This window comes from Cyprinus carpio, chromosome B17, assembly GCF_018340385.1.
Source record: "Cyprinus carpio isolate SPL01 chromosome B17, ASM1834038v1, whole genome shotgun sequence".
Classification (NCBI taxonomy): domain Eukaryota; kingdom Metazoa; phylum Chordata; class Actinopteri; order Cypriniformes; family Cyprinidae; genus Cyprinus; species Cyprinus carpio.
In genome coordinates, this window is record NC_056613.1 from 25,892,931 (window position 1) to 25,920,305 (window position 27,375).

The 27,375-nt window shown below is 35.2% G+C and overlaps 2 protein-coding genes across 4 annotated transcripts in view; both read right to left on the reverse strand.

Annotated features, from left to right (window-relative positions):
• The window catches only part of LOC109096222 (serine/threonine-protein kinase D3-like), a 90,470-nt gene extending 81,669 nt beyond the window's left edge, over positions 1-8,801 (reverse strand). The window contains exons 1-2 of one of the 3 annotated variants that reach the window (XM_042742934.1): positions 8,647-8,801; positions 7,354-8,036 (exon numbers count right to left, since the gene is read on the reverse strand). In XM_042742934.1, the coding sequence (XP_042598868.1) occupies positions 7,354-7,638 (285 nt within the window). In that variant the 5' untranslated portion in view covers positions 7,639-8,036; positions 8,647-8,801. Of the gene's footprint in view, positions 1-7,353; positions 8,037-8,364 lie in introns of all 3 variants that reach the window. The other 2 variants (XM_042742935.1, XM_042742933.1) reach the window with 2 other exon arrangements.
• Positions 8,802-10,210: 1,409 nt separating this feature from the next.
• Positions 10,211-26,778, reverse strand: LOC109113665 (adenylyltransferase and sulfurtransferase MOCS3-like). Its single transcript, XM_042742937.1, has 13 exons — positions 26,539-26,778; positions 25,854-25,986; positions 25,673-25,765; positions 24,890-25,010; positions 24,736-24,810; positions 24,518-24,635; positions 22,502-22,610; positions 21,909-21,971; positions 21,628-21,791; positions 20,258-20,305; positions 19,920-20,016; positions 18,483-18,590; positions 10,211-10,436 (listed from the first exon to the last, which is right to left on the reverse strand). Exons 1-13 carry the CDS (start codon positions 26,629-26,631, stop codon positions 10,279-10,281), a joined length of 1,380 nt encoding a protein of 459 aa, XP_042598871.1. The 5' UTR covers positions 26,632-26,778; the 3' UTR covers positions 10,211-10,278.
• Positions 26,779-27,375: the final 597 nt, after the last annotated feature.

A 27,375-nucleotide genomic window follows, 5' to 3' on the forward strand; every position in this document is an offset into this window, starting at 1 on the left:
GTTTTACTCAAATCAAATTGTCAAATTGTCATGAAGTGACTCTCAGAGCAGTTCTGGAGATGTTGTTTATGTATTTACATCCTCATTTGGGACAGCAGTGAGACAGCAGATGTTGAAATCATGATTTTCATGGCCGATTCCGATTTTTTACAAGCAAACTGGCCGATTCCGATACCGATTTCAGATTTTTTTTTCTTTAAGCAACAAACAAGAAAGAAGGAAAATATACATAAACAAGATGTTTATTTGGTATTTAATAGGCCATCTGAACTTAACAGCAGTGTCTGCACAGTAAGTAGCCTACATTCAATACAAACATAGATGGTACAGACATCAGCATTTAGCTTTTGTTTTTGAATTGGGTTGAAACTACATAGAACTGGCCTTAAATAAAAAGATTAACTGTAACCATGTGAAATTAAAGGCAACAACACAATCAACACACATTCAAGAAGATGTTTCTTAATCAGCATTCAGTATTTGTTTTAGTTTTTAAATTTGGTTTTTAAATAAAAAAGGTCTTTACCAGTGAGACGAAATAAAAAGTATGCTATATAAATTAATTATTCCAAAATCTTAAAATCATGTTGGTGCGAATAAAACTAAGATGCAAAGTATTTCATTCGTCCAATTAAATAAAATAAAAAAATAGGGTAATGATTCACATCTGTATTTTTATTTCTGGAGCCAATGAAAAATAAATAACTATTGGCTTAAGTTAAAAAAATATAGATGTGAATCATTATCCTAAAAAATTTTAATTGGATGAACAAAACACTTTTTTTCAGTGTGCTACAGCAGGTGATTTTTAAATCAAATTAAGTCAATGTAATTTTAAGGTAAAATAAAAATCATCATCCTATACAGAACTGACGTTTACTTCTGGCTTTTCAAACGTCTATGCAAGTTATGAAGTTCTACTTTACAAAAAAAAAACGCATTTCAGTTTTGTCACAGTTTAGTCCGTTTCGTTTCTCATCCAACACGCGAGAAGTTGAGCTGAACATCCCTTTACTGTGTACGCTTGTGTAGGGCGTGGACAGGTACAGTACGCTCGCGCAGCTTCAGCGAGCGCAGGAAAGGGGCTCTTATTTGTGCGCCAGTACACCAGCCGCTGTTCACTTCCTGCTATCTGTGCCTCAGACATGTAGCTCTGCACTTCCAGTGCTGGACGGCTGCCCGTGTCCTGCGCACAGATTTTGAAATACTTCCACACAAATGACATGATAGCGAATGATTACAATGTAGTCTGTGCACGCAGGGCGCACTTCCGGAAAAATTTGCCGAAAAAATACCAAAAACCCCCCCAACCGGCCGATTGCCGATCGCGTATTTTAAGCAAAAACCGGGCGGTTCCGATTTATGGCCAGTCAACCGGTGCATCCCTACTTCAGTATATATATATGTAGTAAATGGAACCGCGTGTCTATGCCATTCATTGACAGAGATGCGCAGAACATGCAGGATTCATATTTAAATAGACTTTTGTGGCTTAATAGTTACATATATTAGTCCATATCACGATTTGATTTAAGTTTAATGACCTACTTTTGATTAATTTATTCAAAATTTGACAAATTCTGTGACATTCCGCGTTAAACTATGAATTCCGTTTTTATGACTGGATTCCGTGATTCCGTCCTGCATCATGGAAATCATAGGGCCCAAAACTACAGACGCAGAGCCAATGCAAAAAACGTATTAAAGTTTTAATTTTGACTTCTGATTGTTGAATTTAGTAGAAATGCATTTTGTGTTCTGCTGATGAAGATTCAATATTAAGCTGTAGAGCTGGGTATCGTTCAAAAATGTTCGATATCGATATCAATACCTTGACTTCGATACCGGTTCCTGAACGATACTTTTTTTCGATACCAATTTTATGAAATCAATTTTAACACGATAACATTATCTGAATTTTTTTTTTTTAAACTTTGGTTTTATTTTTCAGCTTGTTGATGTTTATTCAGACTCAAAAACTCATCTCCTGAGCCACTGCACAAAGGAACAAAATGTAACCAACACAATAAATCAGTTATTTTTGTGTTTGTTTTTGTTTTTTGTTATTGATAGATTTATATTAATGTGTGTTCGTTTTAAAACACATTGCTCAAGATGTCAGAATCATTATTTCTATTTATTTTCCACTGATTTACTGATGAGCATTAGCAGCTTCCAGCACTGTCTGCCTGTGCTCTCTCTTCCATGATCGCTGCTCTGACTCAGAGGTAATAACATATTTAATTTCAGCAACATTACATGGCCAAAACACATCAGACGGCAATCGGAAGTTATTACAAACACTTAATGGTGGTTTAAAGTGAGTTTTGAGTAAAAGCAGAATATGAATCTTATTTATTGTCTTATGTAGCAAGATGCTACAAACGCTACATGCTAGTAGTATGAACGGACATCTGCATATGATCGGAACTCTACATTGGAAATGAATGACTTCTGGTCTTTCGCTTGTCGGAGATAGTGGAAAGCCAGCTTGAAAAGTGTAAATGTAGCCTTACATCTAAGGGGGCTGGGACGCAGTTTTTATAAAGAATAAGGTGTGGTGTAAATGTATGATTGTATCAGGTTTTTAATAGTAGATGTGTTTGACTTGACACAGACCGACTGTGCAGACCGATTGGTGTATTACAGCACCACGAGAGCGATAGAGAGCAGACTGCTCCGTGTGCCTTCAAATCGCTCTCGCGGATGTCAAACACTGATCGATCTGCGTCGCGGCTAGTGCTGCAGGCTTATTGGCTCACTGACGCTGATGAGATTAACCCCTTAGGTATCGAAATTTGGTACCAAACAGTGAGACGTTTTTCGATACTCGATGGTATCGAGAAAAAAATTCGGTCGGTGCCCAAAAATTATCGAACTCGATACCCAGCCCTATTAAGCTGTAAATATTTATATAAAAATACAGCAATAAGCTTCGAGACAAACTACATTTCTCGTCATCAAATTTTGTAAATGAATTAGCATCTATACATATTCTATACATGCTTTATCCTCTGTGGTGTGAAGTAAAAAGATTACATTTTACAGGAAAATACTATTTCCATTGTTCTACTTTAACATTTCATGGTTAATTCAATGTGTTGTTTTGTTTCTTATTCTTTCTTTGTAATTATGTGAAAATTACTTGCAGGTGAAAATTGTTTCAAAATAAATCCTACACCATTTTTATTTTTTTAATTAATTATTTGTTTTCCTTTTTCTTTTTTTTTTCAGGGTAACAGTAAAGGGGCACCAGGAGGAAACCCACACCAACGTGGGGGAAACATGAAAACTCCACACTGAAAGAAACCAGACTCAAATAATTAATGTACCTGAATATAATAATTATTTTAAATAATTACCTGAATAATATTTTGAATTTGAATGCAATTAAACTAATTCCACATTTAATGTACACCAGTGCTTAAAAAAAAAAAAAAAAAAAAAAAAAATCCTGCCTTTGTTTGGAAGTGGAAAAAGAGAGACATAATGTGAAATTGTTTTACTTCAACACAAAGTAAATCACGTCATAATTTCGAACTCTTCTGCACCTTCACAGTGACCAGGACTGTTTTCAGGTCAGCTGGAGGGTGTGACTCATCAACAAAATGCTTGCAAATGCCTGGACTGGGTCTTTGTCCAACATTCCTGCCTTAACGCTCACATTTTACAAGATTCCCTGAAATATCAATAGAATATTTTCCCCTCTGAATAACTAGCACCAATAAACTTCATAAACAACAGCAGCAGCAGCAGCGCACTGGCCTGAAGGAATGTGAACTTGACCTGAACTGCACTGGACAGACTGTACAAAGCCAGATGCAGCATGTCATTAACTCACTGTGCTGCTCTTATGTGGCATATTGACCTGATATTCAGCTTCTTTTACCAGACAGTAATGGCACAGCTGCTGTCATTCACAGGTCACCTGACCACACAGCTGCTTTCAGAACAAGGCCATGATTTGAAGCCACTGCTTACAGGTTTCAAAAGGCAGGGATTCATTTACACAGTTTCTATTAATTGGTAGAAAAACCAAAGCCTGAGATTTAGATTTACCAATCAAGCCAATACAACTAAGAGTGTAATGAGAATTCAAAATCCTTTACTCAAGACTTTTAAAGTGCACAATCCAAATTTGGCACAGTCCTACAGCCTGTTCTGACACAGTGTGCTGATCAGTTTAATGGTTTTTGAGTTTTTGTTTTTTTCTAGAACTGACAATTTTAAATTTCCCCATACTAGAAATCTTCTGAATGTGTGCTACATACTGCACAATTAATTTAAAATATGAAGGTGTTCAGTAAAATAAATCTATTTGCAGTTTCTAAACAGAAAAAAAAAATTATAATAATAAAAATAAAAATTTAAAGAGTTATCAGTGACAGTGGTTCTCCATGCAACTCAATTAATCAATAATTTGTTTATTTTCACTATCAATTTATTCTAAATTTCTTTGAAGACCTACTAGGAATGCACCTAAATTTTGGACACTAAAAAGAGAAATATGAACAGAAACTGCAACTTTAACAGATCCAATAACTGAAACTTTGACAAGAAGTAGCTGATTAAAGACAATGTAAACACAGGGTGATAACTTCTTCTCAGAAAAAGCATGTGTTTACTGTATGTACAATGTGTGACAATTCAAATGCATGAAAAATATAGACCTGTTGATTAGTGTCTGATTGATAAAGATTCTAAAGATTCTTTCCTTTTTTCTAACGGATTGTAAACACGCACACACTTATCTGCCCCATGCATTTCACAGACAGGTAAAAATGTGCTTGTATTATCGAGACAAGGTCACACAGTGGAGTCAGCTATCTTAACCATCCGTGGCAAACATATAGGAGCTTCATCACTGTGTCTGTCACGTGACTCTGTTCCCCTTTCAGGCTTGAACTGATGGTAAAATTAAGGACATTATAAACTGTCTTTACATTTATTTTGAAAGATGAAGCTTGAGATTATGGAAAGGGGCGTTACATTTCCGATGAATGCTTGTGGTGTTTGGCCAATCACAATGCACTGGGTTAGTTGGCCAATCAGGGCAGACTGCGCTTGTCAAAAGGAAGGACTTTGTAGAAAATGAAGTCACTTCCATGTTTTCCCTATTTAAAGATGGTTGCATGAGTAGTTACACAAGTAAGTATGGGGACACAATATAAAATGTGGTGATTTTCTAAGCGGATAAAAAATGATAACTATAATGTATGGCGGAAGAGCACTTCGCAGCACTTCGACCTCGGCGCAGTAATGTCATCACTCCTGAAAACGTATCATTTTTTATCTGCTTAGAATATCGCCACATTTTATTTTGTGTCCCCATACTTACTCGTGTAACTACTCATGTAACCGTCTTTAAATAGGGAAAACATGGAAGTGTCTGGTGGCTTCTAAATTCATCCCTTTTTGGATCGTAAGGAATGAATGGTGCTAAGATAAATGCTAGCATAGTGGCGCCGCGTGCTACAGCGATTGAGTGCACGCACTGAGACGGGAGAGGTACGTATCAACTCATCTAAATTGAAGGAAGAACATAGTGGAATATGGAAAAACGGTGGTGTTTTCCTTTAACAATGACACATGCATAACTACATGCCTATATTTAACTGTAAAGTAAACAACACAAAAATTATTTGATTTTTGTATTCATGTTGTTTTATATGTTTTTGAGAACTTTTACATTATTACGCCATAAAAATCTAAAATGTAAAGCTTTTCTTGTAAAGTTTCAATTAAATGCATTTTAGGGCCAGATTTACTATCAGCTTGCACCAGCATAAACCCTCATTTGGCATTAAAAAACTACTGTCAGGATTTACTAATTTATGGGAGGGGAGTGTTTCCAGCATTATTTAACACCCAAAATTAAAGCAGGTGGTAATTTGCGCTGCTCTTGGTAAATTGCTCTGGTCATTATGGAAATTAGATGTTGCATCTGCACTGTAAAAAAAATAAATAAATAAAATTCCACCTTGTCAGTAAATCACCTGCAGATTATTCATCTTACACCAGCGATTCATGGAATTGTGCTCTAACGCTAATTTGCCCTGTTCAGTAAATCTGGCCTATACTGTCATGTGGTGTAACCATCAAGTCAAATGTAATAACATGTCTTGGTAGCACTTTATTTTAAGGACCAATTCTCACTATTAACTAGCATGCATAATACCAGAACATTGCCTTTTTGTTAGTACTTATAAAACACATATTATAGCCTTATTTTGCATGACCGTATTTAAGATCCAGTAATCCTAGTGCATATCTAAACATATCTAACAATACGAATGTTACAAAAAAAAATTAAAGTGGTTTAAATGTTGATGGAGATGCACAAAGATCCATTTTTAATTCATCACACATATATCAACCAAGGGGAAAATGTTTAGACTTGTTGTGCCCTGTTGTCAGACAGTTAATCTTTTTTTATAAAACAAAGTCTAGTTAAAATGATACTGAAACATTGATGCACGTCAAAAGCAGCTGTCAGGGTTGATAGGTGTCATAAGCAATCCTCTGTAGGCTAGACCACCTCATTTAATGTTTAGTTCAACCCCTGCGGCCTTTGAAGGTTGCATCCCCTGAATTGGGACACAGCTATGGAGTTAAGTCAACCAAAAACAGCATTTCAGTACAGTGCTTCAGGCTGTTCTGATTTAGTTTTTAGGATATTTTCTAATTGATTGTATTGATTTCCTGTTTTCCTCTAATGAACAATCAAACACCAATATCTATCTATCTATCTATCTATCTATCTATCTATCTATCTATCTATACTACCAGATTTGTCCTAGCAACCACCCAAACTAGACAGAAAAGGCCTAACAACACTTTAGCATCCACATAGCCTTCGACACCACAGCTTTCTCTCTCTTTAGACTACCCAAGCATTCAAATTACATTAAGATTCACTATAACACTAAGTTATGACTGAGGTCAGAAATCCACAGCCATTGCCTTCACCATCTGAACAGCGGATAGCAACATGCATCCCACCTCATCTGCCGTGTTTGTGGAAATGCATGTGGATCAAAGCAGATTTAGATGAGATTGAATGAAAATGCGTTCTTTAATCAGTCACTAATGCTCCTCATGCTCATCCACCTAAATCAACTTCCTGAAGATTACAGGAAACAACTCGCATCAGTCAATTAGTCTCACCCTTTTACAGAAATGACCAGAACTCAATTTCAAAAATAATCATGTGGTCTGAAAACATGCATACTTTCTGAAGCAAAAGTGTGTAGAGATTTGACATACACTATCAAATGATACTATAAAGTGTAACCAAGCGCCTAGATTCGGAGTAGTTCATGCAAATAAGAAATATCCTTGAAACGTTATTACCTTCTGATCGACTATGGAGCAGACCAAATCCTTCACAGAACTGAGGGACAGATCGTGTGGCTCCAGGGTGACCATCTCCCTGGTAAGTCCGATCTGAAGGAGGAAGGACACTCCGTGGAGGGAGCTGGTGGGGCTCGGGACGCTGTGATTCCCATTGGAGAGACGGACACAGAGTGGCACCGGAGGGCTGGGTGATGGAGAAGGGGTTGGGGGTGCAGTCTGATGCTGAGAGTGGACGAAGGGTTTAGGTAAGGTCAGAGGAGAGGTGCTACTACTGGCAGACATTAGTTTCCTCCACAGATTGAAAGTAGACCATGTAAAACTGACAAGCTTGGAAACCCTGGCAGATATATCCAGTGAGTGAGCGGATTGTGTTTTTAATTAAACACAATATTCTTCTGTCCTAAGGCAGGTGAAGGGAATCGCTGCGGTCATGTGCAATCCGTGCCGTACGAGGTAGCGAAATCGGACCGAAGAATAAGGTGCCTATTTCTCGCTACGTTTCCCTCTAAGAGCATGCACTCCGGATAGCATGCTTCATGGCTGGCTGTGTGATCTCCAGCACATGTTGCACAGGTTGGATTGATAAGACTGTCACTCCACGGCTGAGCAATCAGGATGCCAGAGTGATGTTTGTCAAAGAGGTTTCCATTGTCATCCGGCTCCTCATTCAACTCTCATTCCTGTTTGAAACAAAACAGATTCAAGTCTTTATTCCACAGTTCCCAGTGCTCATGAAGCCATTATCTACAGAAGTGTAACTTCAAACTCCTTGTATTCTGAAAGCACATTTTTAGTCTTTTGCACTAAAGAGCTCCAGCTCACATCTGGAAGCACATCTGGAGACCCTCCCACTCTAGATCACATAACTGGCACAAGACCACAAATACCAGCAAAACAAGTTATACAATGTCTTTTGTTCAGGCTTTATCATCACGAGCAACTGAATCTCAAGACGAAATAAATCTAAAAGGACACACTGAAGACAAGAGGAAAAGCGAGGAAACATACCTTTAAGGCTGGAAAGGCGTTTCCCTAACAAGTGAAGACATGAAAAAAATGGCTTACGTTACTATCAATGGAAAACGAGGACTTGAACGCCTCGAGGAAGTTTCTGAGGCTTAATTTAGCCAGTAAAGCATCGCTCGGTCGTAGAGTCCCTTACATGAGCTCGATTTGAAAACTTTCTATCCTCTTTTCATGTTACATTCTACTGCTTTAAACGCGCCTCAGTATCTGCTCTCCATTTCCGCGGGCAAATAAGAAACGACGCGTAGACAGAGAAAGTCAAACCTGAAGGAAATGGCAGGTCTGTCGAGCTGAAGAAGTTGAGCTTCATAAGTGCAAAAATGTTTTTCTCTTTCTCTCACTGCCTGACGCGCATGTCCCTCACGCGCAGTTTCCGTTATGTGAGCGCGGAGCGTGTGCTCGCGCCCTCTGCCGGCGTCATTCCACAGCCACTATGACGCAACGCTTTATAGCGTCTTGAATATTAGTTCCATTGCTGCGTGGTGAATCTTCTGATTTTATATGGCGAATTTCATATACATAAAAGTAAAAGGTGTAACTCGAAACCATGTTTTAAACCTTTTATGGCTGAATTTCTTATTCATATTGATTCTCTTAAATGTACTGAAAACATTTAAGTATACAATTATATTTGCTGAAAAGTTAAAGTTATTTTAAATCATTTGTAATTGCTGCCTCTCTCTTTTTTCTTTTTTTTTTTTTTTTTTTTTTTGTGTGTGTGTGTGTGTGTGTGTGTGTGTTATGTGTTTTAATGTAAGTTTTGTAACCCCTGTTCCTAATATTTTACGTGGTCTATTTGGATGTCTTGATTTATATGCAAATTTAAGCATTTAAAAATATATATATATATATATATCAATATGGCTATTTCATGTACAAAATCTTATGCGTGATATTCTCCAAAATAAAGCAGTTTTGATGAAAAAAAGAAGAAAAAGTTCAATTTTTTGCGATATTTCTTGGCGAACTGCGATCGTCCACTAAGCTCAGATTGTTGATTATTGTTGACCTTTTATAGTTTAAATTAAGTATAGCCATTATAGCTGCAGTTTATGCACTCTAATCATTTTAACAAAATATGAGGGATCACAAAGATTGCATGTTTGTTTGTTTTTTATTGCCCTAATCTATTTTACATAACATATATCACAGATGACAAACAATTACATAGGCCTATGTTAGACTCTTACTCTGTTGTTATCTGGATGAACAACAAATGTTTTTTTTTTTTTTTTTCTGTGATAGTTGTTCACGAGTCTATTGTTAACTGAACAGTTGTTGTTTTTTTCCAACAGAACTTTTCTAGCATCCTCTGCAAATCTTTGCACACACCAAAACACACAGCATTATAAATCATTTAAATTTTTGAACAAGGTCATCTTTTAAAATTCATATATTATTTTGTCTTGTGGATGATTTGTAAATATTTGTGATGGGAAAGGTCTTATTCATGGATGATCAAAAAAAATAATAATAATAATAAAACTTTTATGATCTCTTTATTTTGTTAATATTATACCCTTTTTTTTCATATTCCAATAGGTATAGGTTTGTTTTTGAAAAAAGTTATCACTACACCCATGTGCTGTATAAAATTTATCAAGCAATAATTTACTTTATATTTACTTTATATTAATTTAAGAATCTTAGTATAAAATTAAAGGTACAGAGTAAGAATAACTATTACTAGAATTAGTTTAAATAAAGAAATCAGTTTGATTATATTACACACATTAAGATATACTTTAAACGACATAAAGGCAGGGGGTGGTGAGGTGCCATAAAAATGCATACCAATAATAAAATAAATGAAATAAAAGTACATTGATTGTGTAAAATCATTTCAACTTTATTGCTTTCATTCATGACATTAATATAGATGATTATTAATGACAGTCAATATTGAGGAAAAGAGGGGTCTATCTTGCTAGCCCAGGCCATCAGTCCTCCAATGACGTCCTTCACAGTGATCTGCTCAATTTCTTGTCCAGACATTTTCTCCAGCAGCTGAACAGCCTTCTGGGAGTCATTGCCAAGTTTGCAAACCACAAACACTACAAGAAATAAAGGTAAACATACAGACAAAATAAGCTTACACCCCAATCTACATACAAACCCGATTCCAAAAAAGTTGGGACACTGTACAAATTGTGAGTAAAAAAGGAATGGAATAATTTACAAATCTCATAAACTTATATTTTATTCACATAAGAATATAGATAACATATCAAATGTTGAAAGTGAGACATATTGAAATGTCATGCCAAATATTGGCTCATTTTGGATTTCATGAGAGCTACACATTCCAAAAAAGTTGGGACAGGTAGCAATAAGAGGCCGGAAAAGTTAAATGTACATATAAGGAACAGCTGGAGAACCAGTTTGCAACTTATTAGGTCAATTGGCAACATGACTGGGTATAAAAAGAGCCACTCAGAGTGTCAGTGTCTCTCAGAAGTCAAGATGGGCAGAGGATCACCAATTCCCCCAATGCTGCGGTGAAAAATAGTGGAATTACATTTGGTTCAATAAAAATGAACGTAACTTTATAAAACTGAACGTAACTTTTTCAGAAACTGTCAAAAATATGCCATTACAAAAGAAGAAAAACACAATGAAAATGAAAAAAATGAACTTAATGTTTTTCAAAGATTCGTTTTCGCTAATCGTAGATTCTGAATGCATTGCCACAGACTTTGCTTACGTTTCGCAGTTTTTCGTTTGGTGTTTTGACACAAACCTCTCGTGGGGGCGGGCTTAACAGTGATCTACTCTGATTGGATAGTGAGCTTTTGATGGACAGGTGCTCTCTGACCGGGAAGTACAGATGTCACTCGGTGGCGCACGTATTGGAAAGCTCTCGCGGTGATTTAATTTGTTCTCTACCTATTTCACAGACAAAGTGAAAGAAATTTATTTTAATGTCATACACAGGTTCTACCCTGTAAAGAAGTTTATACAAAGATTTAAATCTGACATTGATTTTACAAGCTCTTTTTGTTCGAGTTCTGAAGAAACTGTACACTTATTTTGGTCATGTGACTACACTCAGAAACTTTGGGATGATATTGGTGTGTTTGTCAAGTAAGATTTTGCCAGGCTTCTCAGTACATATGAAAAACATTATATTTGGGTATTATGATTCTGACCCCACAAACGAAAATATCAGTTTTGTTATTAATTTAAATTATTTCCTAAACAAATTTCACATTCACAAATGCAAATTCTCCAACTGTAAACCTGTCTTCTCTGTTTTTTTATAAAAGAAATGGAAAACTATTTGAATGTAATCTCAGTATCTACTAATAAGAAAGATATAAGGACTGTTAGAATTTGCTCTGCCTTTGATCTCCTTGTGTAATTTTGTTTAGATTTTGGCCCTCTTTTTCTTTAGTTCTATTTTATTCTTTATTGTTTTTTTTGTTTTTTTGTGGTTGATATTATGTATGTTTATACTTTTTTATGTTTTTGTTCTCTGCATTAATAAAAAAAGAAAAAGAAAAAAAAGCTCTCGTGGTGATTTGTATGCAATACGTCGTGCCTTGTATTACTAAATATGTAACTAATATTTGACCTTCGATCGTCTCAGTCTGTAAAGATGAGCTCTCAGGAGAGACATGGAGCGGCATCATCCTCCTCCTCCGCTTGTCCTTCAAGGCAGCTTGAAGTAAGCTTGTGTTACTGAAGTAACCAATAACATCGATACAAGTTTTTCATGTTACAGTGTGCAACAGTTTGTTGCGGGTTATTATTGTCATTCAGTAACACAAGCTTACTTCAAGCTGCCTTGAAGGACAAGAGCTCATCTTTACAGACTGAGAGGATCGAAGGCCAAATATTATTTACATATTAAGTAATACAAATCACCGCGAGAGCTTTACAATATGCGCGCCACTGAGTGGCATCTGTACTTCCCGGTCAGAGAGCACCTGTCCAGGGACGTGGGAACTATATTGTGAGAGGGGGGGCGGGATTCTTTGGGGGTTGGGGGGGGGGGGTGTTAGTGTAGGCCTATAGTAGGCTGTGTTATGTATCCTGATTGACTTATGATTAGTTAAATCTGTTTTGCACATGCATCGCCACAGAGTTAACCATTTCAGACAGTACGGGACAGCCTCTGTCTCGTTCACTTCACGTCTGTGGCCGTTACGCACAGCTCAGTGTGGCCCAGGCACGGCGCCAGGATTCCGGTTTTGGATGGGCCAGACCAATCGTGGGTGGGCCTTAAATTAAAAATGTTAAATTAAAAAAAATAAATAAATAAAAAATAAAAACCTTTATCCAATCACTGCTTAACCTAATAAATAGCCTGTTATAGTATATAACAGGCTATTTATTACTGTTATATTATCTGTGCGTATACATAATATAGATTTTAATAGCTTGATGCTCTTTAAATATTTTGTTGCATTGTTAAAAGTTGTTTCGGTGCATAGGACAGACCTATCCGCGATCGCTCTCCAAGGTTCTGACCAAAGAAGAGCGCTTTGGAATCTCTATTACGCATGAAACGCATCATACCTGGGCTGCGTTTCCCGATAACATTGTCTCTTAGCGCGCTACGAAGACTCTTCAGGTATAACTTAACTAAAGGTATACTACCACTAAAGGTATACCATTGCTAGGCGTCTTCAGGGGTATCATCCACTCGAGAGGCATAGGCGCTGAAAGGCAGAGGCGCTGGCGCCCTCCTAGCAACGGCGCTGTTTTTGGTAAAACATTATTTTGACGACTTCATTAAGTTTTGTTTTATAGAAAACTCTTTTTAAAAGATATTCGTTTTGTATAAATTGTATCTTAATTTTGATCAATGTTTTATCAATCAATTGCCCATATTTAATAAATAAGAAATAAATATATATCAGACAATGTAATAACCTTAGTGTAATTGACAGAATTACTAAAAAATATTTTGCTACCTAAAAGTTAAAGATTTTTTGTGTCACGCATGCATGCATGTCTATTTCCCTCATATTAAATATAAAACGCATGTGGACTGATATTTTTCCAATGTCTGGACTCCTTTATTAATAGAGTATATATAAACAGACGTTTCAATATATTGGTATTAAATGCATTTTCTGAGAATTTATATTTCAAGTTTTTACTGCAAAATGTCGAAATGCGCGCTCTTTGGGTCCATCAGTGCTTGAATCACTGATCGCATTAGAATAAATATCTCATAATAAAATACAAAATCGACTGATTTATGAATGTATATGCATAGTTCTCATCAGTCGGAAATACAGATAAACGCTTTCATTTGTTGTATTTTTGATCCTGAAAGAAAACAGAACAACAAAAGAGCGAATCATATGCCTACATGGAGTCTGTACGTGTTATGCTTCTTACGCGGACTTTTGGGACTCAGTTTTGAACTGGTGCAAAGGCGCAATGAATGAAATGCACAAATGGTAATTAAATAGTAGGCCTACCCCTGAAATGAACGAATGAATGATGATCTGCTTTTATGTAATTTTTCCTTTTTTATTCAGAATATTCACAAATGTGTTAGCTATGGCATGAAGTATCTGATATTCCGATTGTCAAATACATGCAAGTGGAAGTGTATTGTTGTTGAAACACCTTTATAACGATCGCGTTAGTTGAGCTGTATGCGAGATATAATTTTATGACACAAAATTTTGAAATGTAGGCTTAAATCAAACACATTTTAATTCAGATTCTGTATATATATATATATATATATATATATATATATATATATATATATATATATATATATAGATATATACGGAAAAACAAAAACAACGAAAAAAAAAACAGCTGGCTGACCCCTAGAGGGGTGGGGTGGGGAAGAGAGGGGGGGGGCGGCCGGCCTCCCCGCCCCCCTGTTCCAACGTCTATGCACCTGTCCATCAAAAGCTCACTATCCAATCAGAGTAGATCACTGTTAAGCCCGCCCCCACGAGAGGTTTGTGTCAAAACATCAAACGAAAAACTGCGAAGCGTAAGCGAAATCTGTGGCAATGCATTCAGAATCCACGATTAGCGGAAAACGAATCTTTGAAAAAAACATTAACAAATAATGAAGCATATTTGAAGAGCCTGTTAAAATTTGTCATTGCCACAGATTTCGCTTACGTTTCGCAGTTTTTTTATTTTTTATTTTAGCATATTTTTGATAGTTTCTGAAAAAGTTATGTTCAGTTTTATAAAGTTACGTTCATTTTTATTGAACCAAATGTAATTCCATAGAGCAATATCAGAAAGGAGTTTCTCAGAGAAAAATTGCAAAGAGTTTGAAGTTATCATCATCTACAGTGCATAATATCATCCAAAGATTCAGAGAATCTGGAACAATCTCTGTGCGTAAGGGTCAAGGCCGGAAAAGATACTAGATGCCCGTGATCTTCAGGCCCTTAGACGGCACTGCATCACATACAGGAATGCTACTGTAATAGAAATCACAACATGGGCTCAGGAATACTTCCAGAAAACATTGTCGGTGAACACAATCCACCGTGCCATTCGCCGTTGTCGGCTAAAACTCTATTGGTCAAAAAAGAAGCCATATCTAAACATGATCCAGAAACGCAGGCGTTTTCTCTGGGCCAAGGCTCATTTAAAATGGACTGTGGCTAAGTGGAAAACTGTTCTGTGGTCAGACGAATCAAAATTTGAAGTTCTTTTTCGAAAACTGAGACACCATGTCATCCGGACTAAAGAGGACAAGGATAACCCAAGTTGTTATCAGCGCTCAGTTCAGAAGCCTGCATCTCTGATGGTATGGGGTTGCATGAGTGCGTGTGGCATGGGCAGCTTACACATCTGGAAAGGCACCATCAATGCTGAAAGGTATATCCAAGTTCTAAAACAGCATATGCTCCCATCCACACGTCGTCTCTTTCAGGGAAGACCTTGCATTTCCCAACATGACAATGACAGACCACATACTGCATCAATTACAACATCATGGCTGTATAGAAGAAGGATCCGGGTACTGAAATGGCCAGCCTGCAGTCCAGATCTTTCACCCATAGAAAACATTTGGTGCATAAAAAAGAGGAAGATGCGACAAAGAAGACCTAAGACAGTTGAGCAACTAGAAGCCTGTATTAGACAAGAATGGGACAACATTTCTATTCCTAAACTTGAGCAACTTGTCTCCTCAGTCCCCAGACGTTTGCAGACTGTTATAAAAGAAGAGGGGATGCCACACAGTGGTAAACATGGCCTTGTCCCAACTTTTCTGAGATGTGCTGATGAGAAGAGGGGATGCCACAACTTATTTTTCCCTTAAAATGATACATTTTCTCAGTTTAAACATTTGATGTGTCATCTATGTTGTATTCTGAATAAAATATTGAAATCTGAAACTTCAACATCATTGCATTCTGTTTTTATTCACAATTTGTACAGTGTCCCAACTTTTTTGGAATCGGGTTTGTACAAAGAAGATTCTTTTCCCAAACAAAACACACTTACACATATAAAGGTTTGAAATAATTAAGACTTTTTAATATTTCTAAAATCAATCTCCTATTCTCATGAAGGGATTTTACTTTTGAATAATTTGCATTTATTTGATTATTTTGATTAAAAATGCAGAAAAAAGCAGTAATATTATTACAGTTTAAAAAAACGGGGGTATTCCAGAAAGGTTATGTGACATACCCGGGTATGTTGAAGGGTAAGTAAGTGGAAAAACTCAGCTTTCAATTCCAAAAACTCTCAATGTATGTTAGTTGCCATAGCAACATACTCTCTGAACATAACCTGCTCTGGAGTATGCACACATCATGAATTGCTATTTTCTATCATGTATTTCCATAATAAAATACAAATCTGATATGACTTATATAATTAGCACCAAACAAACAATATAAATTCTTATTCTCAATTAAAGATTAAAAAAAAAAAAAATTATTGCACAACCACCACTTAGGTGGCGATATGAACCAAGTATGCAAATTGCCTTTGAAATTAAGAAAGAAAGAAAGAAATAGTATTTTTCTTAGCATCCGTTTCCATAGTGACTCTCATAGTGAGAAAGTCTTGTTAAACAGAAACATACTCTGGGTTGAATGAACTTACTACCGGACGCGTTTTGGAACCAACATAACTCAAGTAAGCAAGGTTTGGGTTAATCAACCAGGAGTTCAGGGTTTAGCAGATCGTAAGTTAACCTTGCTTTCTGGAATACACCCCTGTATTTGAATATATTTTAAAATTTGATTTATTCCTGTGATGCGAAGCTGAATTTTCAGCAACCATGAAAACATTTAATATTTGTGTGGACAATGTGAACACTACCATTCAAAAGTTTTGAGTAAGATTTAAGGAAATAATAATAATAAACTCTTATATTTAGTAAGGATGGATTAATTTGATCAAAAGTGACACTGAATACACAATCTCACAATTTCTATTATGAATGCTATCATCAAAGAATGTATCATGGTTTACAAAAAAGTTAAATGGCACAAAAATGTGTTTTTTTTTTTCAACATTGAGCAAATCAGCATATTAGAATAATTTCTGACACTGAAGACTGGTGTAATGATGCTGAAAATTCAGCTTTGATCACAGAAATAAATGACATTTTAACATATTCACATAGAAAACATTTATTTCAAAAGGTAATATTTCATAACATTACCTGTGAAGTAAAATCAATCATTTAGCTCAAATAGACTAAAATACTATAAAATTTAAATCTCAAAAATACAAGACTCAAAAAGACTTGATTATTCCAGCTGTTTCTGATGACTAAACCATTTCTGTGTTGGAACATAAATGCTGAGCAACTCTGTCATCACCACCTCATCGGCCATGCAAGAAAAGCGAGGTAGCTGGTAACACTGTGCTCCAAATGCTTGAGAAAACTCAGATCAAGCCTCCTCTGTGCTCAGAATACTCAAAACATCCAACGAGGGCTGGCTGTGCGCTTACTGTGTATAGTGTTAATTTCATTAACGAAAACTATGACGAAAAATGTTCATTGACAAGCTTTTTCCCATGACTAAGACGAGATGACAATAAGGTCAATAAACGATTACTAAGACTATATCAACATGCAATTTCGTTGACGAAATAAGACGAGACTAAAATGTATTCAAAAAGATAAAAACTGTACCAATTTTTTTTTTTTTCCGCTCTACATGCCTCTACTACGTGAGCTTTCATGATTGCGGTTGCCAGATATCAAGAGTTCAAATCCCAGAATCAGAGCTTCGCTGTTACAAGTATTCATTTTCTGCCCGGTGTTTTGCTTATTTTGAGCAATCTGCCAACCATGCGCACACGCTCGCTCCTCATTGCAGAAGCACCGCCGACAATTGACCTGAAAACAGTGACAAACAAGCTGGAGTTTAGCATCTAAATGAAAGCGTCACTCAGCCGGTCTGTGTTCTGTCCCCAGAAGACTTTATTTAGCTTGTTTGTGTTTTTGTTAGATGTATAAATGCACTTACTCAACCGCTGTTGTGTTAATAGAGAAATAGGCTATTGCCATTTGGAATTAGTGGAATTACTTGGAATTTCACTGTTAGAATATTTTTCGTTTGTTTTAGCAGTTTTCATAAAGTAGACCGAGAGATTGCATACTAGACAACTTGACTAAACAAAAACAGGACAAGGTTGACTAAATATCTAAAATATACATTTGAGTAAGACTAAGACTAAATTAAAAATGGTTGCCAAAATTAATACTGCTGTACGGTTAATTAATAATAATCTTACTGCTAAAATGTCAAGTTTTCATTGACTAAAACTAGACTAAACTAATTAAGGTTTTCTTCGACTAAAACTAGACTTAAATATTGAGACTTATTGAGACTTGACTAAAACTAAATAGGATAAGGTTGACTAAATAGGATAAAAACTAACAAGGACATTTAACACGGGACTAAGACTAAAATTGAAAATAGCTGACAAATTGACCACTAGTATAAAGAGAGGATCACTTAAGAAGCACAGCTCGGCACAGTCAGTTTCCAGGCCTGCTCAGTAGATTTAGTACATGTACCTATTTGTCAGCATCATGTGTGTGCGAAAAGAACTCAGATGCAGGAGCTTGGAGTGTTAAACACTGATCACAAAAAATTGCATGTAACAAAAATGAAGTTGGTTCTTACCTGGGACTTGAGATTTGATGTTCATCTGCTGTTTAATGTCACTAACTGTATCTTTCAAAAGTGTGAGGTGCTCAGCCTTCTTATTCTCTAAACTTGAAAGTGGAATGTCTGTCATGCAATGTAAGAAAATTCACTTGATTTTTACATTTTCTTAAGACAGGGTGGTCAAAACCGCTTTCAGGCGGTTTCTCTCACACAACAGGTAATTCATTTTATATTTACTTTATTTATATTTAAAATTAAATTACATTTTAGGGTCACATGAAATCTATTTTATTTTTTATTCCATTTGAAAAATTTAAATTAATTAACGTCTAAAGAAATTATGTTCATAAACCTTTAAGAAATTCTGTGTGGTCTGTTTTCTGCATTTCTGATTTAATACAAATTTATTATCAGTAACGGTTTCATATTTTAAAATGTTATAAATGTATTTACTGCATTTCGTTGCCTTGTACCTTACATGTGCAGTGACAATAAAGTTGAATCTAATCTAATCTAATCTAATTTATTTAAAATGTATTAGTATATGGAGAAACTGACATGAACTTCTATTTATAAATCATAAAATTAGCATTGTTAGTTCATGATACCTAATGGATTACTTAATGCTTACAAGTTATTGTTAATTAATTAATTAATTTAAATTATTCAATTAATTAATTTGGCTGATGTTTTGTGCTTTGAGGGTAATGACTGAGTAGTTGTTTGACCAATAGCATACAGGCATTGTACATAATCGACCAATCGTAGTGAGGGATCTACAGAGAACAGCACAGCAATACAATATAAGGTGTGAGGACTGTAAAGAGCATATCAATATCACAGCAAAGCTGAACATTTTAGAAAATTTACAGATTCTTTATATGGTCCAAAAAAGAGGACGTTTGGTCACCAGGTCACTAAAACGGGGGATAATTTCACTGTCAATTATTTAAGTTTGTGGGCTGTAGCACAAAGAGCCCGTGGGGGAAAACACATTTGTACAGCAACAGAGAAACAAATGCGATAGTCTAGATATTGGCAATATTGACAAAACTGTGTATAAAATATAACACATTTATTTACTATTCTATAACTTCAGTATCTAATTTGCAATTGTGCAGATATTTGGGAAATACAGTACTGTTGCTCATGTTATAGTGAAAAACTATATCATATAATATAAATATAAGACAGAAACCCATACATGAGCATTTTTGCCAGTCAGCCGTCCTGTATTCAGGTGCATTAAATGCGTTAATGACTTTAACACATTATTTGTTCATACTTAATCAAACCAAATTAGCGTGTTAATCATCAGCCCTAAATATGAACATAAAATTCCAATGTGCACTGGTAGCAGTAGAGTTCATCTTATGTACAGTATACTGTAAAATCGTATTGTAAAAAATATCTAATACTAAACTGTTAAAAGGAGATCATGGGAAAGGATACTGATTGAGACTGGCAGATGGCAAATGTCCACCTCTACTTTGGGTCGGACGTCAAGGAGGAGATGAGGGGCTGAGCTGTCCAAAACGGCTTTATACTCCTGCAATGAAAGACAAATATATATGTAACATTTGAGGAAGGAAACTACACAGAAGTGCAAGGTGACAGATCAGATCTGCTTTATATAACGAGCAGCTGCACATTTCCACAATGCTCAGTAATTAACTGGCTAACACAGAGCGGTTCTGCTAAAGATATAATCTAAACTACCAAATGGAAATTCAAACAGCCCATATTACATTCCCCTGCTTGCCCAGAATTATGACAAATTACTGCAGCACCTGCACAGAGACTCTCTGTTCTTTGGTTAGAAGATTCAGTCTTCGACACTGGAAATGAAATGAAGCAGAAACAAGAGAGAATAAATCAGCACTGTTTTTCATTATACCAACACCGCCACACAGAAATGCTGATGCAAAATGCAAAAATGCAAACTCTTTTTTTGTTTTTTGAGTTTTGATTTTTGACTTAATGGTGTTTGCTGTGGTTGCTATGCAGCGCAAAGAGTTTTCTTTTTTTCTAAGTTTAAGAATACTTTCACTAATATTTTTTTTTTTTTTTTTTTATGTTTTTGAAAGCAGTCAGACCCAGGCTGCACTGATTTGATAATAAATAATCCAAATCAATAATATTGAATTTAAAATACCTAAAATATTTTTTATTATTTTTATTTTATATTAGTTATACTATAATTTATGTAATTTAAGCATTTACTTTTAAAAACTACTTTATAAAATTAACAATTTAATAAAATGACATTTATAATACTCACACGCTACCATTCAAAGCAGTTTGGGATCAGCCAAATTTCAGAATAAGATTCACCAAGAGTGTTTACCAAGGCTATATTTACTTGATCACAAAAACTGTTCTACTGTAATTTATTTGAAATAATATGTTGTCATATAAAATGTATTATTGTTGTTTATTAAAATTATTAATAATAGTGATTTTACTACTATTATTATTATTATTATTGTATTTTTAATCAGGCATTGTATTCATAACAAGACAATTAAAGAAAATGTAAGGGATAAATAAAATGAACACAACATGCCAATATGTTCTCTAAGTTTAAATGTCAAACAAGAACACATTGAGTTGTATTTGTAATTATCATTATTATTATTTTTAAATAGCTGAACTACAATATGGAAATAATTTTTACGGTATCTTCTGATTACACTGTAAAAAAAAATCTTACTTAGTATTTGTATAAATAATATGTATTATAAATGGCATATGATGATAAGTCTTGTTTTTTATATATATATATATATATATATATATCAATATTGAGTGAATTTATGAATTAAAACGTTTTTTAAACCGCTGACAGATATTTGTTCTTGCTTTAAGCATAAACTCGCTTAATGTTGTTAAAAAAATAAATAAAATAAAATAATAAATAATTCCATCTTGCAACTCAAGCAAATGTATATTGATTGAATGATGCCTAGATATTTGTACGGGAAAACAGGATGAAAATGCATGTTTTTCAAAGCTTAAGAGTAGCATGTAAATGAATGTCCTCTACTCAACACACACTCTTCATAATAACTGTCTCACAGTGACGCTGATTATTTTGCATCATTGACATACACAGGCATGATTATAGGAAGGAAAGTGGGAGTTTTCCTCATCCTCAGACCTTATCCGTCGCAGCGGAGCCACAGAACTGCTCATAGTCCTGGAGCTCAGTCACCGTTGGCGTCTCTCCACACACCGCACACTCAGCCTGCTTGGGCCGCAGCCGTATGGAGCGGAAACGCCCCTCCTGACCATCAAACATCAACAGCTGCTTCTCAAATGAGGCTGAACTGACCGTTTAAGGACTTATTTCATTATGTTATGCCTACAGTAATAGATGTGTTTAAAAGAAACCATAATTGTTTCAGTGTAGGGTGGAGTCATTAAGCGCAGAAAGGATACATCCTTGACCGGACGCAATTTTCAGAACTTCCAATGCTTGAAGGCAACCCATTATTCCAGGCACTGTACAATATCAAAACAAGGCACACTAAAGAACCCTGCAACATTAACTGAGAATTACTGAATCATTACAGAAGAAGAATACATAGTCACTCTTTCAAGTCAGAAATAACTTAATAACAGTTCTTCAAGGTAAGCTCTGCAGCAAAAATGGAAATATCCATGCTTTCAATATAGGAAAAGAATTGCAACTGTAGTTAAGCAAAGGTTTCAGGCTTCAGTTGTGTGTAAATGATACTCAGCATACGGCCATACAAGATTCAGTGTGGAATTAAATGCAAGAAAGAAGAACAAGTGCTATTCAGTAAACAAACATTACAATGACGTCTTCTGTTTCTGTTGTGTCTAGCAAACATTCTAACAATGCACTATAATTTTCAAACTTTATTCCTAAATATGTCCTTAATTTAACAAAGGTTGAATGGATTCTGTCTGAACTTATTTAATACAATTGTGGAGACGAAAATGAAGAGGAAGAAGCAGCAAGCTCTGACACTAATGAGTGCAATCGCATCAAGCAGAGGAGGACTGACCCACTCCCAGAACTCCTCCATCAGAGCAGTTAGTGACGGTCTCAGGAGGAGGTGGTGTGGGGTACAGACACCTGTAACACGGCCCTCCTCTACAGTTGTACACTGTCAGCTGAATGCCAGAGAGAGAGAGAGAGAGAGAGAGAGAGAGAGAGAGAAGGCATATTGATTTTCAAGCAAACTGTACAGATTCTTAAAAGTTCAGGGTCAGTAAGGCTTTTTTTCTCTCATGTCATGCATGATCAATAAGCAAGCATGGCAGAATATGGTCATAATTTGACAAAGTTTCAGTGCAATTGGCAGTAGCTTTGACAAGTTACTGCATAAAATACCAGTGATACCAATCATATCAAGTTTGACAATTATTTATACAGAAATGGTTTGAGATATCAAGGCCAATCTTACCAGCTTCAGAATAATAAGAAACTGTTTAACATATGATCATGCTTTCCTGTTTTTAAACTCGATGATATCATCATCACATATATGGATTACCTATTTGGTCTCAGACAAATCAATCTATAATTAATCAGATCGAATGTCTTGAAAATTTTAGATAGAAAGCAAATATCAGATCTAAAGTAAATATAAGGTTTGGAGTTTTGCTCACTTTGTCTTTTTTCACTATGTAAAGTTTGTGTTTAAATGTTTAAATGGTCTTGCCCCTTATGTAATGTTTTGAGAGATTGCAGCGGAGCAGCAGATCCACTAGAGCAGCTTCTAGTAGAAATTGTAAAGGTTTATTTTGTAAAACATCTTTTGCTCAGACTGTTCTCTCAGTGAAAGGTGTAAAAACTTTGATTCAGCAACAAACTTGTAGATGTGTTGTTATTTTTGTAACTGTAATTTATAAAAGCCCTCCTGGGGACAAGTGTTGTAAATTAGCTTCAGCTACAAGCACTATGATACATGCATGGGATGACTGTTATTTTCATTTGATCTAAGTTTACTGCATCTGTCCCTAAACAAATAAAATATTAAATAAATACAAATATTAAAAACAATAGGACCCAAGGAATTGATTCATAGTAATAGGATAAAATACACAAAATAATTTTTTTATCATTTTATATCTTGTCACCACTAGATGTCAGCAGTCCAAAAACAAAGGTTGCTTCAGAGCATGGTGCTGAGAACACAAATCAAATCTGTACAGCATTTTACATCAATATTCAAACCGTTCAGAAGCTATAAGGAAAAATGTCCAATTTTGACATGTTTTTGTCCATTTTGGTGTGTTCTTTGATGCACTATAAAATAATAGTTATAAAGTAGGTATTTCAGAAAATTCTAAATGACGGGAAAGTTTTCCTGACAGAAAATGATGTCATAGGGTACACACAAAATTAGAATTTTAAATTCTAATATTATTTTACAACAATAGTGATTTTACTGTATTTTTGATTAAATAAATGCAGCCTTTGTGAGCATAAGAGACTCCCTTCAAAAAAAAATAATAATAATAATCTTACTGACCCTAAACTATTTGAAAAAGAGTATTTTTGAAAATGTCCCAAAGTATTTAAACACTTAAGCCACACTTAAAGTGAATTTAATCAAACTATATAATCAAATATCAAAAGAAGTGTCATTTATTGCAATAAAGATAGCACAAGAACACCTGTTTATCCAAAACAATTCATAAAAAAGTTAGATTTTAAATTATGATAAAAAAAAAAACCTGTTCAAGGAAAAAAAGAAAAGAAAAAAAGCTTGTGAAAATCAGTCATCTGTAGATCACGTGAGGTTAATCTGCAAAACACCTGTAAACTTGAACTGACTTTCCTCTGCAGAACACACATAACAGTATTCTGAAGAATGTTTGCGTGTTATTTTTCAAGGGAAAAAAAAGGTTTGGAACACATCGAGGGTGAGTAAATGATGACAGAATTTAGATTTTTGGCTGAACTATCCCTTTAAAAGAATGACTAAGAGTATCAAAATTATTGAAAAACTTTAAATATCAACACAGAGCACACTGGCTGTTGGTTTGATTCAGATATTCAAAAAAACACTCACCTGTCCTTCCATTCGTAAGGCACTCGCTGACACTAAAGGTTTGCCAGTCAGGACACAGGCATCATTGACAAGGTAGCGTGTAGGAACGTTGTCCGAACAGTCTGCCACAATGTCATACATGAGGACGCAAAGTCAAGGTGACACATATGTTTTGCAATGTAGAGGACTTTAAAAAGTTCAAGATGAACCTATGAGTAGCAGTTAGTGAGAGTGGATACTGTTGAATGAGGTGTGTGGCATTCTCTCTGGAGAGCTGGAGGTGATATGGAACACACTGAACCGTGGAGTTCAACCTGGAAGAGATCACCACCAATCAGCTCTCACTGGTTCACCTCTCCTTTAATGGGATTTTGTGAGTGGGTAAGATGGTACCTGCTGATGGCCTGGGCGGCAGACAGGGCTTTAGGCTGACCTTGAGTCAGTTCTGTATGAAGCACCTGTCTGTGCAGGTTACTCAGCTCCACCACATCATAGTCCAACAGACCCAAACGTCCTGAAAACACACACTACATTAATATTTACACACTTACAGCTGCAGAGTTTAACAAAGTCTTCACGGCACTCATTGTGAATAGCAGATTCAGCCTCCTCTATTTTAGCATTTAGACTGGTAGCTATGGTTTTAATGTAAATGAAAAAAATAATAATTATTACTACTCTTTATTAGACATATTTGTTATAAACTAGCATTCAAAGGTCTGGAGTTAGAAATGTTTCTGAAATAAGTCTTATCTGCTCACCAGAGGCTACATTTATTCACTCAAAAATACAATAAAAACAGTAATATTATAAAATTACGAATTTAATGATTTTTGTATTTGAATATATTTTACAATGTAATAGTATAATTATCAACGCTGAAAACATTTTTGCTGCTTAATCATTTTGTGGAAAATGTGATCCTTTTGTCAGGATTCCCTGATGAATAAAAAGTTAAAAAGAACAGCATTTAGTTGAAATAAATATATATATATATATATATATATATATATATATATATATATATATATATATATATATATATATATATAAAAATCCTGTCCCTTCTGAATCAATTTAATTCTTTGGTGAATATATATTACATACTTACACTTACAGATTAACTCGCATATTGAACAGAACTTTGTACATTTTAAACAGACACGGTCACTTTACCTACTCCAGCTGCAGCGAGATACTGCGCGACAGGACAACCTAAACCTCCACATCCCACAACCAGAACGGATTTATTACTTAACGCAACCTGACCTGTGGAGAAAAGAAAACTGTTTTTTACAATGCATTCGGGGAAAAAAAAGATTCATAATTACTGTTAAAGTCAAATAATTTGTTTAACCTTTAACACCCAATTCTGGTAGGAGAAGCTGTCTGCTATATCTCATGATGTCCTCATTGTTCAGCGCTGTGTTTGATTTCAGCGGTGAAAGATTGATAACTTTCTCCTGTAACTCTGTTAATACCGAGTTTTCCTGAAAAAAATAAAATAAAAAAACTTTTCATTTTTTTAGCCAAGAAATGCTCTGTTCTGGCAAGGGATCCTATATACAGTATTTAACCATAATCATCCACTGTATGTCTTTCCATTACACAGACACCCTTCCGTTATGAAAAGATGATTCTGTCAGACAAATGAGGTATGTTGCCATTCTATTAATATTTGTTTTTAAATGTAATATGTTCCAATATATGGTATGGATTCAGAAAGGTAACTGTAACAGGACTGGGGTTGACAATCCTTACGTTTAAGATAAGAAACTCAGAGCTGGGGACAGACCAAAAACAACATTCTCATGAAGAAAGCTACTTAGTTCCTGTTTAGTTTGTCGTCTTTAGAAAATAAAACTATGCGTGCGATGCATTTGCGCGAACTTTTCATTTTCTCTTCATACAATAACACATAACAGCTGGCAATCAAATACTACTTGCTAAAATTATTAAACACCATAACCCTAAAGAAACATGCAAAGGCACATCTGTTTTTTACACAGATAATCCACAGTATTTGCACAGAGTGAACAGACCTTTTCCAACTGAACAAGTTTCTTCTTCAAAGCTACAATCTCTCTATCTCTTTCCAACAGCTGTGTTTTCAAACTTAAAACTGTATCATCCATCACGAAAAATCACCTCGAAACCAAATTATTATTAACAAGCAGTTATTGTGATCGGCAATGTTGAGTATAACGTCTAAAAGAACACCACAGACAGAACCAGAACCCTCACTGCAGAAGACTTCCGGGTTTGCACGCGTGTGCGACTGCGACCACGTGTAGCGCACATACCACGTGATTACAACAGTAATACGTCACCCAGAGATAATATAAATTGTATAACCAACTCATTCGATGTCAACGCGTTTATTTTGAAAAGACTATTGAATATTAAAATGATGCAACATTCTGAAACATTAAGGATCTCGATTTGTAACGTGATTGCTGCAGACAGTTGAATAATAGAGTCACTGAGATAACAATTGCTCTTTTAACCCTGTATATTTAGCTTCAAATGAACTGTCCCCTGCCCTACAGTTAGTGTTGTATACATCGATTATGGGTGACAAAAAAGGGGTGGCAACATCACCAGATTCTTTAACATACCAACATTCTTAAAAAAAATGATGTTGTTATGACTATAAAGTTAAAATAAGTTAAAATATTAATATTAGTATTGTAACTTAATGTTTATCACTAAAAAAAAAAAAGATTCGAATTCCATTTTTACTTTGCCAGACTTTAAGCCGTATCTAGATCTACTAAATCTACTAGTTATAGTCTTATAAATGTTTATGTATTTTTCTTTTTAATTATTACTTTTACTTTAAATATTAATGGTACCCATTAGTACTTAGAAAGCAACTC